The sequence below is a fragment of the Leptodactylus fuscus genome, chromosome 1, assembly GCF_031893055.1.
Source record: "Leptodactylus fuscus isolate aLepFus1 chromosome 1, aLepFus1.hap2, whole genome shotgun sequence".
NCBI lineage: Eukaryota > Metazoa > Chordata > Amphibia > Anura > Leptodactylidae > Leptodactylus > Leptodactylus fuscus.
Genome location: NC_134265.1, coordinates 128324941 through 128343333, shown reverse-complemented (window position 1 = coordinate 128343333; position 18393 = coordinate 128324941). Strand labels below are relative to the sequence as shown.

Here is an 18393-nt window from a genome sequence, read left to right as displayed (position 1 = left end):
TCTCAGGATCCTTTAGTGAGCACCTTTATCAAAGGGGCAACTAGGCTGAGACCAGCAGTTTCTGCTCCTGTCCACCAATGGGACCTCAGCAAGGTCCTAACGGCACTTTGTGTTGCTCCATTCGAACCTCTGGAGGAGGTGGATCTAAAGTGGCTGACCTATAAGGTATCTTTTCTCCTCGCTATCACCTCGGCAAAAAGAGTAGGGGAGCTTCAAGCACTCTCATCGGAAGCTCCTTACATTGCCTTCTTTGAAGACCGTGTTCAGTTGAGATTTCTGCCAGGATTCAGGCCGAAAGTTTCTTCTAGGGCGAATGTGAGTCAGCTCATTTGCTTGCCAACCTTTTTTCCCGTGCCCACTTCCCCTGAGGAGGAGAAGTGGCATACCCTAGATTTAGTCCGGAACCTGCAGATTTACCTTCAGCGCACACGCGCTTTCAGGAGATCTGAGAACTTGTTAATAAATTATGTAGGGGGCCATAAAGGCCGCAAGGCTTCTAAGACCACCATCTCTCGCTGGGTGAAGGAAGCAATCAAGTTGGCGTTTGTGAGTCAGAGCTTACCTCCGCCGACCGTCCTAAGGGCCCATTCGACGCGGGCAGTATCGACCTCTTGGGCAGAGGTCAAGGCTCTCACATTGGACCAGATTTGTGCAGCAGCATCCTGGTCTTCAGAATTGACCTTTGTGAAGCACTACCGACTTGATCGGTATGGCTCAGAAGCTACTGCCTTCGGGCGTACTGTATTACATTCTGCTTGTGTTTAATCTCCCACCCTTATGGGGATTACTTGCTATTTCCCCACATTGTGCCGCTGGTAGGGACGACAGGGAACAAGGGATTATGTAGATAATCTTGTTTCCCTTAGTCCTAACAGCGGCACAAGGATTCCCCCCCTATTGTTGTTTATTTTGGAATGTATGTATTATTACTTGTTATTTACGCACAGGGGGGAGGTATCTGTGCCCTCTTAAAGGGAACAAGCCATGTGAAATTAATACATGGCTAATTAAAATTCCGCCTGTCCTACCAGCACACAGGGGCACGAAATACCCCACATTGTGCCGCTGTTAGGACTAAGGGAAACAAGATTATCTACATAATCCCTTGTTTGTTAAAAAACGAACAACTTTGGAGTCGCAACTAGTTCATGACAATTTGCTTTACCCATCTCTACATAAATTGTTTAATAAATTCCCTCAATTGCCTTTTGTCTTACTTGCTACTCCAGCCAATACACAGAACACTGGCTTACAGCCAGGGACATCATCTCACCTTAAGCATTCAGATCATTTTTTTGTACAGAGACTTTCACGAGTATATATAACATATTAATAAAAGATATAGAATCAGTAATTTGTAGTTATTCAGTCAGACCTTGCTCTTTACTTCACTTTACATACAAAGAGGTATGGCCAGGGTTTAATGTTATCGTGCCTGCATTTCTTCACTCACCCCACCACTGTTGTCCACAGACTTGTTTTCACTGATATAATGACAATAATGTATAGGTCACATTGGATTAGTGTATAGAGCTTCTACTGCTGCGAAAATGCCATTGACTTGTTTATGTAAACTAGCGGTGGCTTAAGGGGGTTATGCCATTAAGCATATTTATTCTTTATTCATAGAATATAAGGTAAATCGTTGATCATTGGGGGTCTGACCATCGAGACTTATCTAACAGGGGCACTCCAACCTTCAGCCTGGCATCATTCATAACAGGGCTCCAGGTCAGTGGGGGTCTCAGTGATAAGATCTGCACCTATCAGCTATTTATTGTCTGTCCTATTGATAGAGGATGTATATGCTTTATGGCATAACCCCTTTAAGTTAAACATGAAATACAGTTCGTAGACCCTTTGTATATTTGCACTACAAATACAGGCATACTGCAACACATTAAAGAACAAACATCATAGGATCATGATCAAGATTATATTATATAGATTACATAGTGGTATAAATGCTGAGGCTAAGTCCCCACGTTTCAGAAATGCTGCTTTCTCTGGTGAACATTTTGCTGCAGTTTTTTGAGCCAGAGGGAGACATTTTGCAAAGGGTGGGTGGCTAAAAATAAAAACACAGTAAAATCTGCAACAAAAAAGCAGCTTTCCTGCAACATGGGGCTTCAGCCTAAATCAAAATTCGCACGACCATGGGTGAAAATGTCCAATTTTCACAGCTGTCTTACTCCCGAGTGGACAAAAATAGAGCATGACCTGTATTTTGACGGTCCTTTACAAAAGGCCATCAAAATATTGGTCATGTGAATAGCCCCCATTTACAAATAATGAAATTAATGCAGCTGTAAATAGCCGTCATTCACATTTTCACTATTGTGTGAATATAGAGTAAGGCTTTGTTCACACCTATATTGAATGTTCAAACATGTTCATAGTGATGTAATGTTCTGTCTGTTTATTATTCTATTTCTTTTATGATTTTTTGTAAAACAAAGTATATAATATTTGAAGTTTAGAAAGTCTAAGGCTGCATTCACACAGAGTAACGCCAGGCGTCATTTGTGTGTAATTTGTGTGTCTTTTACGGCCGTCATAAAACGTTTACATAGAGTTCTATAGGAAAAGACGTCCGTAATTTACTGCCGTCATTTACGGCCGTCATTACAATGACGGCCGTAAATGACGGCCGTAAATGACGGCTGTCTTTTCCTATAGAACTCTATGTAAACGTTTTATGACGGCCGTAAAAGACACACAAATTACACACAAATGACGCCTGGCGTTACTCTGTGTGAATGCAGCCTAAGGGTGCATTCACACTGAGTAAACGCTAGCTTATTTTGTAGAGTAAAATTACACTTGTAAATTTTGCTATCCCATTGACTTCAATGATATTTTTTTACAAGTGTAAAAATACGCCTGTAAAAAATACGCCTGTAAAAAATACGCCTGTAAAAATACGCCTGTAAAATGTCATTGAAGTCAATGGGATAGCAAAATTTACAAGTGTAATTTTACTCTACAAAATAAGCTAGCGTTTACTCAGTGTGAATGCACCCTAATTGTAAAAAGCTTTATATACCATCTACCCATCTTCTATATGAACCAATGCGACTATGAAAAGGTTAAAGGGGTTGTCCCATCTCAAGGATCCTATCTGTACTGGTAGCTTATGTAAGCTGAAGACTTTTCTTAAATATATTGCTTCAGAAATGTTGCTTCGTTTGCCTACTATGTGAACTTATTCCTTCCATTGTTTACATAGTGTTACCATAACCAGGGACCTGAGAGATAGTAAAAGTGACATCACTCACTGCTCTGCTGGCAGGACAATCGGCTCAGCTAATTTCAGTTTGCTGACAAAGCCAGAGTCTGTTATCTGTCTATGTAAACACACAGATCATACTGAGTCCTCTACAAGTACAAATGGGGAGGGGGGTTAGAAATACAGAAAGTGAGAAGAAGAGAAAACAGGCAAACTGCTGAAACGGAGATGGGAAAACCCCTTTAAGAGACCTTAGGTCATGAATTCTACATTCAGGGTTGTTTCCTTTTCCACAAAAAGCTGATTATTTTTTTGGTCATTTTACTCATCTATGTGTTCACTGTCTTAAGAAATGTATTGATAGCATTATTGATTTGCCTAAGCCATCAGTTGCAAAGTCCAATGTACCTCTTCCTTGCACACTTCTCATTTGTGGAAATATGTTACACATCTGTAATCCTACATCAAACATTTGTTCATATTTTACGTGTGAAAAAAAATCATTTATACTGGCTGTTTTTTTTCAATTCTATTTCTACAGTTCCTTTGGTTACACTGAATGTCTTCTACACTCCACTATGGCTTATAATCAATATCTGGCCATATGTTATCCTCTCCACTACTTTACGCTCATGAGAAGCCTTGTCTGTATCATTTTGTCGGTAATAATTGAGCGCTGTATACACAGCGATCGAGAAAGCAGGGAAGAGAATAAACCTTCCCTGTCTTCTCTCTGGGAGCTCCGGCTGAAGTTACAGCCAGCTCCCAGTGAAAGCAGCTGCACGATCTTGTGCAGCTGCTGTGTTCTGATTCGATGTACCGGTACGTCCTGTCAGAACAAGGCAACCACTATCCGGGCGTATATAGTCTATGGGCGGTCCGGAAGTGGTTAAGTGCAAGGCCCCTCGCAGGGTATGGACAAACAGTTGTTCTGGTGACATCCACACTACAACCAAAGTCCTATCCAACTGCAATGGTCAAAGTCCACAAACTGTTCACTGCAACAACATATTTCCAATGGCTACTGTGAGAGGGTTAGGCTTCAGACACGGCATAGATGTCTTGCTTGGCTGCATCGTATATGCAAATCTTCAGAAGCTGTCTCACTGGTAGTTTTTGTTGATCCAGTTTTTGAAGCCAAAATCAGTTCTACAATGCTGCTTTTCTACTTGTTTTTAAACAGGTCATGGTTTAGGCAAAGGAAAAATGCATCAGCAATACCCACAAGTGTGGTGGCACCCTTTCGTGAGGCAAAACTATAAGCATAATTCACGGGGTTTAGACAGACAGATAAATTGCAGTCTTCAATTATCAGCAATTTATGCATTAATATCTATATCTATATATGCTCGCACACAGGGAATACTGTTTCATTGAGTCTCTTATATATGATTTATACATAGGTGTGTCCTAATTATATATATATATATATATATATATATATATATATATATATATATATATTACTGTATCTTGTTTTTCCTGTTACTGACACTAGATATCATCGTGATGTTATGATCATGATATTAACTTATATACATTGATATGTGCTAAATTACTTATTCTTTTGGAAATACTGGAGTGCTGCCAGTGTTTTGTTTGTTCATCCTGGGAGGATTATTGCACTCAGCTTGTATTTTCTCCATAGGGTACAGGGTATTTTTCTGATAGATAGATAGATAGATAGATAGATAGATAGATAGATAGATAGATGTCCAAAGTCCAGCATGCTGAACAAATACCGCTGCATTTTCAAATTTCAGCTGGCCCGCCAGCACTGTTGCCTTTTGGGGGCCCTACCGAATCCCCATTGCTATTTTAGTAGGCGGTGAAAGTTCAGTAACAGCCCCTATTAACTTACCTGTCCCCACTCCAGCTCACGGCCTCCTTTTCCCTCTTCAGCCACCAGGGGGTCTCCATGTGCCACATATTATGTAATCATGACCTGATGTGCGGCTCACAGGTCCCATTGAATGCTGAAGAGGAGGGAGAGAGCAGGAGCGGGGAGCAATGAGTGAATACCCCTGTTTGTCCCTGGTTATGCTGAGCTTGTTGTTAATGCCGGATCGATAGAACCAGGGAGAAGTGGCATCACCAACCTCATTATAATACAGGTATAGCTTGTAGACCACAGGCCACATTAAGCTTGTGGCCAACAAGGTAAGTACCAATAATCACCTGTCTGTTCTCTGGCACCTCCCATCAGGGTCAGTTTTAAAAAAGAGGGGCTATGGGAAAGTTTACAAGTGGGGCATTAAATTCTACAACATACCCAGTGGTGGAACTGCCACCATAGCAGCTGCTATGGGGTCCATGACCATAAGTAGCCTGGTGGGCCCCTGCTGCTTTAGTTTTTAAATAGACCATTAACTGCTGGAGTTAATCCAACAGGTATCGGGCCCTATTTACTTACTGGTCGCCACAGCTGTCCCTTCTTCCCCTTCAGCCCTCCAGAGGGCCCTGTGTGTCCCATATTATTTCGCTGACACTGATCAGTGCCAGGACTTCACTGACAGGGATGTGATATGGAATTCACGGGAATCAGTAAGTACAGCTGTGGTACTTGGTATTCGTTGGGCAAACCTTGCATGATCCATCGCTCAAACAAACTGCTATTAATATACTCTGGAATCTTTTCTGTCAACAGATTATAATGTTCAGAAGCCTAGAGGAGGTGAATTGCGTCAACAGGTATATAGATGAGACAGGTATATAGATGAGACATTTGGGACAGGGGTGACTCCATGCTGTCATCAGCCTCTGTAGTGATGTTACAGAAGTCAGATGGGTCAAGTTGACTACTGAACCCAAAAGTTTTGCTATATTTGCAACGAACACTGGTGGGGCCATGATGGGACATAATACTGTGTGGAGGGGCCACATTGGGACATTACACTGTATGTAGGCTGCTATGGAACATTATACAGGGGCACAAACCACTATGGGACATAATTAATATTGTTTGGAGGGTCAGCTATATGAAATTATAATGTGCAGAAGGGACACTATGTGACATTACACTGTGTGCAGGGGTACCTATGGGACATTATACTGTGAGGCTGCTATGGAACTTAGCAAACAACTGTGATGACTACAGTCTATACACAAAGCCCAATGTGGTGCATTGGTGTTCAGGTATGTCCTATCTGCAAAAAAAGACTGGTGCTCAAGACAGATCCAGCATTTAGCAGCAGATGTACAGTCCAGTGATATATTACTGGCAGTCAGTTGTATATGTAGTTCACAATAGTTTTCAATCATCCTGCAAAGCTTACCAAGCAGCAGCGTAAAATAGAGGCACTTGATCTTTTTCTGTGTCCTTGGCTGACCAACAAGTTCTGAAAGCTTATCTGTACTGAGAAATTAATAAGACTCATTTAGATCAAGAGATATTCTTTGGTGCAACAGGTAAGATTTTTTTTTTGTTCTTCTGCATCTATCTAGGCGTATGGAAGTATGTGTCACATTTTATTTTCAATGATTAATAGTGTGGTAATTTATAAAGTGCCTAGTTAATTTCCAAGGGAAACTTGTTAACATTACTGAGTGTATTAATTGCAGGTCATGCCAGACATGTATGTCAGGATACAGAAATAGCAACTCAGATAACCAGGCTTTACTCATGTCTTCTAAAGTCACGTTTTAGATTTCAAAGGTGGTCTTATGATTTAACTATTACTGTGCTATTACTTCCTAAGGGGCTGGATCACCTAATTGAAGGCATAATGTTTAATTCAATATATTTGTAACTTTTTTTTTTTTTTTTTTTTTTTTTTTTTAAGCAAACCTGTCACACAGAAAATATAGTCTAGTCTGCATCCTGCACAATATAGAGCAGAAGAAGCTGATCGGATCACTATTTTAATTTTGCAGACATTTTTTAATGGGGTTTTTTTTGTGATATATACGAATATATTTTTTTGGGAAGGTCTTTCCAATGTAAGGGTTGCAGAGGTAACAGGCACACTCGGGCCCTGGTGTCGAGGGGGGGGTGCACATAAGAAGTAACTTGTATGTTAAATGGTACATGGTATGTGGGATGCCCTGTTAGATTTTTCATCGGTGTCCTGCAGCTTTAATTTTTGTGCATGGGTACACAATACAATAAAACATAGACCATCCACCGTGAAATATACATCAGTATTATTAATGTTCCATGTCAACATATAATAAACTTGGAAGTTTGTTTAACAAATGTATCCAGTTTATTATTATGCAGATGCATTTGATGACTGAGAAAGACTGTCCAGTATTCTTCCTCCCCAGGCCCTACCTTCTCAATGTTGCTGCATGGCTTAAATCCTTAATCATCTTGCAGTCTCTTGCTGTTGTCTGAGAATTGCTGCTAATGGACCCCCAGAATCATTGATTCTGGTGAGCCCAAAAAAACCTCAGCCTGAAACTACTGCTGTGTGAGCCTTTAACCCCTGCTCAAATAGTTAAGAGGGTGCCTAATTTAAGGCAAGAGTCAGTCAGACTTGACAGGGCACACACAGCAGACACCGTCTGGGGTAAGGGCTAGTCAGCCATTTGCAAATAGGTAATAGTTGCATGTGGCAGTAGTTGCACATTGGGGCCCAAAAGAATTTTACCGGTACATCTTAGGCATCCCAGTCTGATTCTAGAACTGTCCAAGTATTCATCTCATTACAAGTCTAGGTGTGGCTTCTTCATGCTTATTTATCCGTCATAGTATAAAGAAACACATATTTTATCACACCCTTTTCTGACTTGAAAGACTCACACGCTCATAAAGTGTTCGCCAGAATAGGGAGGTAGGAATGTTAGCAAGGAGCGTAATTCCCTGGAATGAGCTTGTAATAATGAATCCTCTGTCACTAGCTATAACAATAACTACAATAGCAGAAGGCAAACACGAACAGTTCAGCTTTGTCAATCTCATCACAAGGCAGTCACTCAGTAGATGAATTTTTCCCACTCCTGTTCTAGTGCATTACAGAAATTTAGGCTGGAGCTCATCAGTATTGTTCCTACACCAATTTTATTTGATTTTGTCTTTTTTTTGTCTTAGTTCTAACAGGCTCCAATAAACACTCCAATGGATATCAAGGAGGTAAGTGTCCGTTATTTATTTGAATCAAGCGGGCATGCGCAGTCGGCTCTGCCCAGGCCCGATGCCTGGCAGAGTGAATTCAGAGCCAGAAGACGACACGGGGAAGCTGCACGGAGAAGACTTCTAAAGGTAGGAGAAGAACCAGCATTGATTGGCCAACTGTATAGCATTCGGCCAATCAATGCTGGTTCTTTATCGAACTTTTCCATTCGAATAGCGAGTGGTACTCGATCGAGTACGAGTATTTCGAATACCGTAGTATTCGATCGAATACCTACTCGATTGAATACTACTCGCTCATCTCTAGTAATTACACATAAGTGTTTGTGATCTACATATAAGGGTAGGATGCCGGTCTCCACTGTGCAACCTCCTCATGAAATGGAGGAGAGACACGCATTAAGGCAATAGGTTGAGGTCACGGCATTTCATTGGTGTGGGGTCTGTGTTTAAATTGCATATGGTAAGATTGTGAGATCTGTGGCCATATTTAGAACAGTGGTCTGGTGCTGTTTTTAGATACATGGATGTTATTTAACTGTATAGTATACTGTTATAGCAATATTTGAGACCACTGTTTATGCATATATATGATACGCACAGGCATTTTTTGTGTATCTTGCACATGGATGGTGTGGGGAAGGTAGCTCGGTAGCACCAGTGGTGCGGACCCAACCAAAGCCAGGGACACAAAATATACAGGAAAAAGGTTAATTTAGAAAAAAAAACGGAAAAATGGATAAACCTTGACTTCAGGCAAAAAATGAGCAAAATAAAATACAGCCTTAACTTCAGGCAAAACAATAAGAAACAAAATCCTGCTCATCTGAGCAACTAATTAAACAGAAATAATAAACTAACTAGACATGTGGCTTACTAACAAGTACAACACAGTCTCACCGGACTCAGAGTAACAGGACAGACCCAGACGCTTCCTCTCACTCTCTGGATCTGCACTGAAGTGCAGGCTCTTCTGCTTTTTATGGGCCAGTAATGAGCCTTTGACCCACACCTTGGCTGAGCCTACTCCAGACCTGCCTTGGCCCTCACATAGGTCAGAAACCTGGGGCTGATTTGGTAGGACTCCAGTACTTTGCCTGTCACCTTCTCACAACAGTAATAATTAATGCACTATATTCTTTGTAAGATACATGCATTTTTACAATTGTTTACATTACATACACTTGTGCATATGAATTGCAACAACCTTGCCTGATTTGTCTTAATGATTTTCTAATATTTTTCCTTTCTGTGGGTACTAATAAACATTAATGTTTGTTTATATAAATGTGGTTATTATGTTTTTTTAATTTGGGCTAGACCTTTCCTGATAGTTAAATAGTTTGTACTGGTACTATGATTAGCATTTATCTAGTGTATAAGATTTGTAGGTTTACTACATATATAGACAATAGATTATAGTACAGTATAGCTACAGTTCTAATTATCATCACTTATTTTTCCACAGAAAAAAATCGACATTATCTATCAATATTGTGATCCTTCAATGTAAGTATGTCTGTGAATACATATTTGTATTTTAGAAGTTGTGAGTCGGTATTTATGTCCTAAATTATAACTGGCAATACAATGTAATGTTAACCCCCTTAGGGAAAGTGTTTGTTTTGGACAGAGGTGTTTTACCCTTTTTCCTCATTGGAATCTAGGAGCCGTGACTTTTTTAGGTTTAATGAAAATTTATTAAGATTTCCAAGAAAATTATAAAACACAAAACAGTGAAACATTGTGCATAAACCAACCATAAGCCAGGGCCTGGGCCCTGGGATCAAATTAGTCCACAAGGTACATCCGCCAAGAAGCTCATAACAAAACACTCGTATAGAGCAATATCAATAGCATGGGCTAGCAGGGAAACATGGAGGACAGCGTCCATTTTCAGCACATTAATGAACAGGGTGCTGCCTTCAAGACATTAAACACACACAGAAGCGTGGGTAGGAGGAGGTCCTGAAAAAATTTATAAAATCTTAGAGTAAATCTGTCGGACCCTACAGAGTTATCAAAGGGTGACACAGGGTGACTTCCGCCACCTCCGTCATGGAGAAGAGCTCCTCCAGAGAGGCCCTGTCTGAGAGGGGAGGGCAGTTTCCCAAACATAGTCCCACAGCTTATCCTGCAGGGACCCTGGGTCCATGTCCACGTATTGACCCTGTAGGTTATACAAATCACTGTAAAATTACTGAAACATTTTCGAAATATCGACTGGGAGATATATGAGACGGAAGAGGAAGGGTGCAGTTAACGAGGTAAGGAGAGACTAAATTTGTCAGAAAACTCATAACAGAGCTTTCCAGGTCTTGTCTCTAAAGTTTTTTGTCGAGGTGGGTATGAAGTTCCTTGCTCGTATTGAGGAGCTCAGTGTAGTTTGCACAGTCCAAGGTCCTTTTAAGGGCCACCTCCAATGAATGGATTTCAGTAAGCCGGGCAGCGATGCGTGGTTTAACTACTGTCAATGATAATGCCGACAGAATGTGCTTAGATCCTTCATTCTATTAGTTTTTCATTATGTTGAAAAACTGGTTTATCAGAACAACAGGGGCATTGTAAACACAGCCTAATGTGTCTTTTTTTGTGGGGCAAGATGTAGTTCTTATTGATACCTCATATAATTTTTGTTTTATTGTGTTCTATGGAAAGGGATTGATTGTTTTTTTTTTTTTTTATTTTTTTTTTTTTATTTTCATTTTTTAACTAAGAGTACTTAAATTGCAGCCATTAGATCTCTTGTATTACATCTCTTGACTGCAATGGCACTGTATTGCAGAGTTAGGTAAAATCCATGTATAGCTATTGAAGCCTGTCAACCGAATGGCTCCTATGATCTTGCCACACAAGAGCCATTTGGAAGGGGAAGAGTGAAAGTAACAGAACCTTTCAGATGCCAAGGTCACATCTGACCATGACATCTGAAGGGATTAAGTGACTGGGAACAAAGACATCATCCCAGAGACTGTTGCCCAATCTCTATGGTGTAAAACAGTAGGACTCCCACAGCTATGGTGCCCGCTCTGCTCCTATATTTGTACACCAATGGCCACTTTGTTATGCTGCTGTTTAATCCATGTTCTCTTTATACTTATTTTAGAAATGCACAAGTTCCTGATGCTTTGCTAAGGTCAGAAGGGGAATCATCATCCATAAAAGCTAGGCAGAAAAAAGTGCAGGAAGCCCTTCAGAGATTAAACATTAATATCCAAAAGGTAACTATACTTTTAGCACCTAAATTCCTAATTGAAAAAGGTTTTATATATCATAAACCATACATTTTTGTTTTGTCTTTTTGTCTCATATGTGTAAATTTTTGTCTTTGCTGTAGGATGGCGAGCCTCCTATTATTGCCCTTTTGGGATCTGGTGGTGGACTTCGTGCCATGGTTGGTCTTCTTGGCGTCCTTTCTGAATTAGCCAAAGAAGATCTTCTAGATGCTATTACATATATTTGTGGCACCTCTGGATCAACCTGGTAAATTATTTTCACACTGTTGCTAAAACCTTTCGTTATAGACAGACAATTGTAGAATGTCTCTTACACTGATTGGGGGGGATTTAGCAAGACATTTAGGCAAGTTTTCTGCCATAGATATGTGATACTATGGCGCATCTTTGGCATATGGCCAAGAGTCGTCCCATATACCCTATTGTGCACGTCACTCACTGCTTTTTTGGAATGTGGGTAGAGAAGAGAGAGGACACCTTGTCTAACATATTTACTATAACTTACGCCAGATTTCTCACATGATTTATACAGGAAATCTACGTCAGCTCCTGACTGGTGTGTAGATTTCTATTCTAACGTACATAAGACACCTTATGCTAGTTGGGGCCTTTTCACTGTGTTCCAAATTATTATGCAAATGAGATTTACATGTCATAAAGATTGAATTTTATATTTTCAATTAAACTCAAGGATGGTATTGTGTCTAAGGACTCCTTGGATCACTAGATTTAGATGGTAAATTTCCATTACGGATTAATTTGATCACATAATTGAATGGTAGCTCAAAAATTAAAAACTAAAATTTTACTTTTATTATTCCCTTCTAAAACATGGACATACAACAATATGTAAACATCGGCTGTAGGTCCAAGACTACTAAACATTGTTTTGGGTGGCTCAAGTAATGACCCTTGGATTCTAGAGCAGACAAGAAAGAGCACGGGAATAGAGCTTCAGCAAGGAAGAATCTGTATGGTGTAGAGAGTACTTAAGTACTTAAGTGTATCAACCTACAATGAAGTTACAGGAGATCACAGGCTGCAAGTGTGCCAGACTGTGAGTGTCCCCCCCCCCCCCCCTTCCGTGAGAAGTAGACCTAATGTGAAAGTGGCCTTGGGAGCTAAGTTCTGAACTGCTGAAATGCTAAAAATCCATATTGCTGTGTATATATATATATATATATATATATATATATATATATATATATATATATTTATTTATTTATATATGTGGAGCAGCACTGAAAAGTTTTTCTATCTACAATAAAAGAATAGGAGTATTTGCCTGTTATTGCCTCCACTTTTACAAGTTCCATGGCTGCACACTGTGAACACTTGAGCTTTGCTTGCTTTCACTGCTGGCTAGAGATCCTTCTTCTGTGGTACCATGGACAAAGTATAAGAGTGAAATGTGTGGTTGCCCAGGACTCGAGCCTGTAAGCAGCATCCAATTGGACATTTGTCCCCATTATAATCCAACCTTGTAATAATCTGTATCGCCATCTACTGGCACCATTTATTACTGTGGCGGGCCAGGTAGTCTACTGGAGTTGACTATTTGTTGGGTGAACCTCATGGGATTCATCTCTCGAATATTCACAAAATTTGCTCAAACACATTGTAACTGGGACTGCTATAATATTCTGAGGTCTTTTAAGTGCCCATAGTTTAATTAGTGTAGATCCAGGGGACGTATGTAAACATAACAAATAGTATTACTCACCTGCCACTCGGCATGACATGGACACGAGCATCATGAGGCTGCATGACCCACGTGACTGTTAAGGCCCAATCACAGGCCATAAAGCTGGGGACTCGTGCTAGAGTCCAGGGGAGTTATGGAGCAATGTTTATTATGTTTACTCAGTTTCCCTGAACTTCTGAATATTATACTTCGGGATAGTATTTCATGGATAGAAAACCCCAAAAATTTGGGATTCGGTCGAACCTGAAATTTTTGAAAAATTTGTAATGAAAAACAGTGCAATCATCCCTATGTATGTGTGTTGTTTTTTTCATTTTATTAGCCTAGGGGCCACTGGGACATTATTCTGTAACGGGGTTCTTAGGTGTGATTTCTGAGCAGCCGGGACCTTAATTCCCCCCTTTGTAGCATCTACAAAATGCAATAGAGTATTTGTCTCAACTTTCAATTTTTCTCAATTATTTCTTATTCAGGTGTATGTCGTCCCTCTATAATAATGACAATTGGTCATCGTGTATGGAAGAGATGGAGCACCAGATAGCTGATCGTCTATTAAACCCCTCAAGGAATTGGAGCAAAACATGGGAGAAGCTAAAACAGGCTTTTTCTAAAGAAATGTTTTCACTGACCAATTTTTGGGCTTATGTGTTTATTCATAAAGTCATGAATGAAGTAAGTACCATTGATTTAATACATTATATTCTACTTTATTCTTGTGTTGTACACATGCTGCTGTATATACATTTTAAGGGTGGACAGAAATATTAGTATCTGGAACGTGAAATTTATGTTAGATAAACCTTAATGTTATAGACACTTTTGTATAAATTTATTACAATTGTATCGATTATGTAATTTCCATTAGATATCATTTATAAATTTATAATTATAAATTACTGTATATGTAATGGAAATAGTTATTGTTATTTGTAGTTTATAAATAACAATTATTTACAAAAAAAACTGTTTTGTAAATGATTATTTATAAACTACTGCACTGCTTTGCATCTGCACCTGGAAACTATACCCGACCAAACATGGGGCTGATGGTATGATGGTGCTCAGCATTGTTGATATTATGTTTTCTCGTGACAGACTCCATTTTTAACTGAATTTTGATAAAATAGTACTGAGCGATTATAGTCCAACCATCCCTGCTGGATAGCACTATTCCCCTGTGGGCCTTTCAAGAAATCCCAAACTTTTCACCCCTTCCAATATTCTCTCTTTTCTGGGTCCCAATAGGCCATCATCTTTGTTCTCTAAGCCCTTAATGTGACACTCTCTGGCAGTTTGGGACTGTGTCACATATTCTAACTAGGTAATTTCCCCTCACTTATCTCTGTCTAGTCTCTTGGTTTAAAGGGGCTCTATCAGTGGGAAAAGTAATTTTTAACTAAACATATACTTGCATAGCCTTTATAAAGGCTATTCCACACATACCTTTTGTATGTTAATCCCCTCAGTAGTTTTTTAATTAGTCTGTTTTTATTCATATGCTAATTAGCCTCCAGCGTGCACCCGGAAGTCTCAGTGAGCAATGTCTGCTGTGTGTACTGTACAGGCTGCTGCTGATGATGACATCTCCCGCTCTCACATACATAGCAAAGAGAGAAGGCTGCTGAGACTTACGGTGCTTGCTGGAGGCTAATTAGCATATGAATAAAAACGGGCTCATTCAAAAACTACTGAGGGGAGTTACATACAAAAAGTATGTGTGGAATAGTCTTTCTAAAGGCTATGCACGTATGTGCTTAGTTAAAAATGACTTTTCCCAATGATAGAGCCCCTTTAACCTTGCCTCTTGGTTCTTCTCTGATATCTTATTAGTGGAGATCCAAGGATGTCTAGATGGTTCACCATCTTCTGTCTTCAGAAGACATTGTGTGCTATGATGCCTTAACTGCCATATTTGACCCACGTAGTGGGGACATTACCTGCAGCTGAAGCAGTAGGTTGGATGGCCACTGATTGAAAAATAAATTTTAGTTTAGTAAATCTCCCACAGTGAGTCAGTCCTAGAAGTTCATTGCATTGCATGTAACAACTGGCTTCTGCATTATGTTAGAGAATACACATACAGTAACTACTGGCTGACAGATATTTATCCCAGCTCCATCATAAACATGCACACTTATCCTAGCAACTTTCAGAAGATCAGAAGAATAGAAAAACAACCACTAAGAGAGCTTGAGGTTCCCCATTGACTATAATTGGACCTAGTGGTTGTCCTATTTTTTTTTTTTTTTTACTTATATCCCTGACAGACTTGCAGCACTTACCTTCTTATCATCCTATGATTACTGATGGCACTGCCCCAGATGGAGATCTGGCACGGATGTGAATGTAACCTCAAAGAATAATAAAGGTTAATTCAGATGGTTTGAATAGATGTGACCTAAACCACATCAAAACTGTATGTTTTTTTCCACTGTTTTCAAGGAGGTTACCTGGATGTGTCATATTTAAATACATGCTAAGCCACAAATGCTCTGGTAGCTTACCTCGCACAGACCAAAGGCTGGGCATTTTGACACCTAATATGCTCAATTCTTCTATTCCCTGACATCACAACATAATCAGAATGCCTCCATTCACACTGGATTGTGAAAATCAGTGGGATTTTATTACTGCATGATATTTATGTTCTTGCTTTGTTTCTGCAGATTAATGAAAAAACATTGTCCAGTCACCAAACATCTTGTGAGAGTGGGGAAAATCCTTATCCAGTTTACTCTGCTGTGGAACATGGCTCTTTACATTCAAATCAACCAGGTGAGGTCCACAAAATTGCTATAACATTGATGAAGTATATACAATTGATAGATTACTATATCTAATGTTCACAGAGACCATGGTGGAGAACAGAAATTCTTTATCGTAATGATCTGTATCAGGGTCGGCATCAGCACCTGTTTTGGCCATGGCAGAAATGCTGCAGAAAAATATTCCACGTGTTACAATCACTGCACATTGTGGAAAAATACGTGCAGCAGACATGCTGTGATTTCCAAAATTGTGACGATTTTGCAAAACGCAGAATGTCAATTATACCTACAGAACAGCCAGTATTTTCCCTATAGGTATAATGTAAGCAACTTTGCGGCTGCAGTTTTTCCTGCTGCACTTTTCTACTGCAGCCCACTATGTGGGGCCTTCTCCTTAATAATCTAAATGAGCTAGAATTCTGGTACAAATTGATACCAAATTGTGGTCCATGTGTTATGTGCCGCAATTATGTAATATTTTACACATGTAGTTACAGGTAGCTTAGTAGAAAGGCATGGTTTAGCCTAAACCAACTATTTGGTGATCTATAGATAGACAGGAGTGTTTAAAAATGCTCCAGATTTATCATCCAGTATAATGGATCCTTCACATGATGTAACACTGCGCTCATTCTGATCGTAATAACACGTTCAGAATGAGCGTGTAAAAAGCAGCTCCCAATGACTTGAATGGGAGCCGCATACGTGCGTTCCCCATTGAAATCAATGGGAGGCTTTTTTCCCTATGCTTTCAATGTATGGTGCGCGTAATACATTAAAAGCAATAGGGAAAAAAGCCTCCCATTGATTTCAATGGGGAGCGCACGTATGCCGACTCCCATTCAAGTCATTGGGAGCTGCTTTTTACACGCTCATTCTGACCGTGTTTTTACGATCAGAATGAGCGCAGCGTTACATTGTGTGAAGGCTCCCTAAGACACTGATAAATTTGGCCATATCTAGTCTAACTTTGCACTGTTTTGGGGCCTCGGCCTTGGATAGTTTTAGCAAACCTGTCCCTCTGTTCAAATTCACATCTACAAATTAGACAATGTTAGAAAATCTGGTCTAATGACATTCTATGATTTCCTATTCTGGCAATTGTAAAATTTATTACAGGGACCTGGTTCGAGTTCACACCACACTTGGTTGGATTTCCGGCATACAAGACATTTGTCAAAACTGAGCTCTTGGGCAGTCAGTTCAAAGAAGGAAACTTAGTAAAGAATCATCCTGAGTGGGACCTCTGTTATCTTCAAGGTAATCTACAAGATAAGAAAATCTGAAAGTCCACAGGAAGACATCTACCATGCTCATATATGAAATGACTTGCCAATTACTGATGCGTTGTCACCACGGTTTTTCCCATGGAGCTTTTTTTGCTGTGGGATGCTATGTGATGCCTTAGCCTCATGGTATATTCACACAGGGGGAATCTGGAGCTGATTTTGTGGTGGATTCTGTACAAAAATCAGTTCCAAATTCCATGGATCTGTCTCTTATTGTTTTCAATGGGAGGCAGAGATGGACGCTGCTGTATTTGACATGCTATTGTTTCATATTACAAATGTAGATACACCCTGCAAGAAGTAGCCACATAAAGCCAAGCGTCCATCTATCAGCAATGTAAAGTAGACAGCTAATAAGATAAGATAATCCTTTTATAGTCCCACCATGGGGAAATTCAGTGTATTACAGCAGCATAGATAATACAATAAATAATAATACAAGAAAAACAACATACAAAAATCTCAGATAGAAAGATAAAAATATATAGGAGAAAAGATAGTAGGAGTCTTTTAGTTCTCTGTATGGAGTGATCTCCGGTTAGCTCCGTGGTGGTTGTACAGCCTAACCACAGTTGAGAGGAAGGATCTCCGCTAGCGCTCTTTCTCACACTTGTCGTAGAGCAGTCGGTCACTGACAGTACTGCCCAGTGCTATCACGGTCTCATACATTGGATGGGAGTTGTTCTTCAGCATGGAGGTCACCACGGACAGTATTTCTCTCACCAACCACATGTACTGGGTCCAGGGGGCTTCCCAGGACAGAGCTGGCCCTTCTAATTAGCTTTTCGAGTCTATTTCTATCCCTGGTTGGTACGCTACTCCCCCAGCAGGCCACTCCGAACAATAAGGCTGATGCCACTACAGAGTTGAAGTGAATGAATTAATTGCTAAGAACAACGTTTTCTACTATTTTACTATAGTTTTATTACTATTGTTCCATCTTAGAATAAGTACTGGGGTAAGTGAATGCAAAATATACAGATATTGATATTACAAGATATTAGATCAGATTTACTAATGACAATTCTCCAGAGTTATTAACTGTATAGGCTGAGGCCTCATGTAGCAAAGCACATCTAAAAAACGAGAAAA

General features: G+C 39.9%; 2 protein-coding genes across 3 annotated transcripts in view; both read left to right on the top strand.

The window, feature by feature from the left end:
• Nucleotides 1-18393, top strand: part of LOC142208490 (cytosolic phospholipase A2 gamma-like) — a 67801-nt gene that overhangs the window by 15491 nt on the left and 33917 nt on the right. For both annotated transcript variants that reach the window (XM_075277037.1, XM_075277044.1), the window contains exons 2-8: nt 8262-8303; nt 9772-9812; nt 11410-11524; nt 11641-11786; nt 13718-13916; nt 15911-16019; nt 17132-17272. In XM_075277037.1, the coding sequence (XP_075133138.1) occupies nt 8289-8303; nt 9772-9812; nt 11410-11524; nt 11641-11786; nt 13718-13916; nt 15911-16019; nt 17132-17272 (766 nt within the window). In that variant the 5' untranslated portion in view covers nt 8262-8288. The remainder of the gene's footprint in view (nt 1-8261; nt 8304-9771; nt 9813-11409; nt 11525-11640; nt 11787-13717; nt 13917-15910; nt 16020-17131; nt 17273-18393) is intronic.
• The window catches only part of LOC142189582 (cytosolic phospholipase A2 gamma-like), a 148860-nt gene continuing 138590 nt past the window's right edge, over nt 8124-18393 (top strand). The window contains exon 1 of the mRNA XM_075262191.1: nt 8124-8260. The gene's annotated coding sequence lies outside the window, so the exon portion shown is untranslated. The remainder of the gene's footprint in view (nt 8261-18393) is intronic.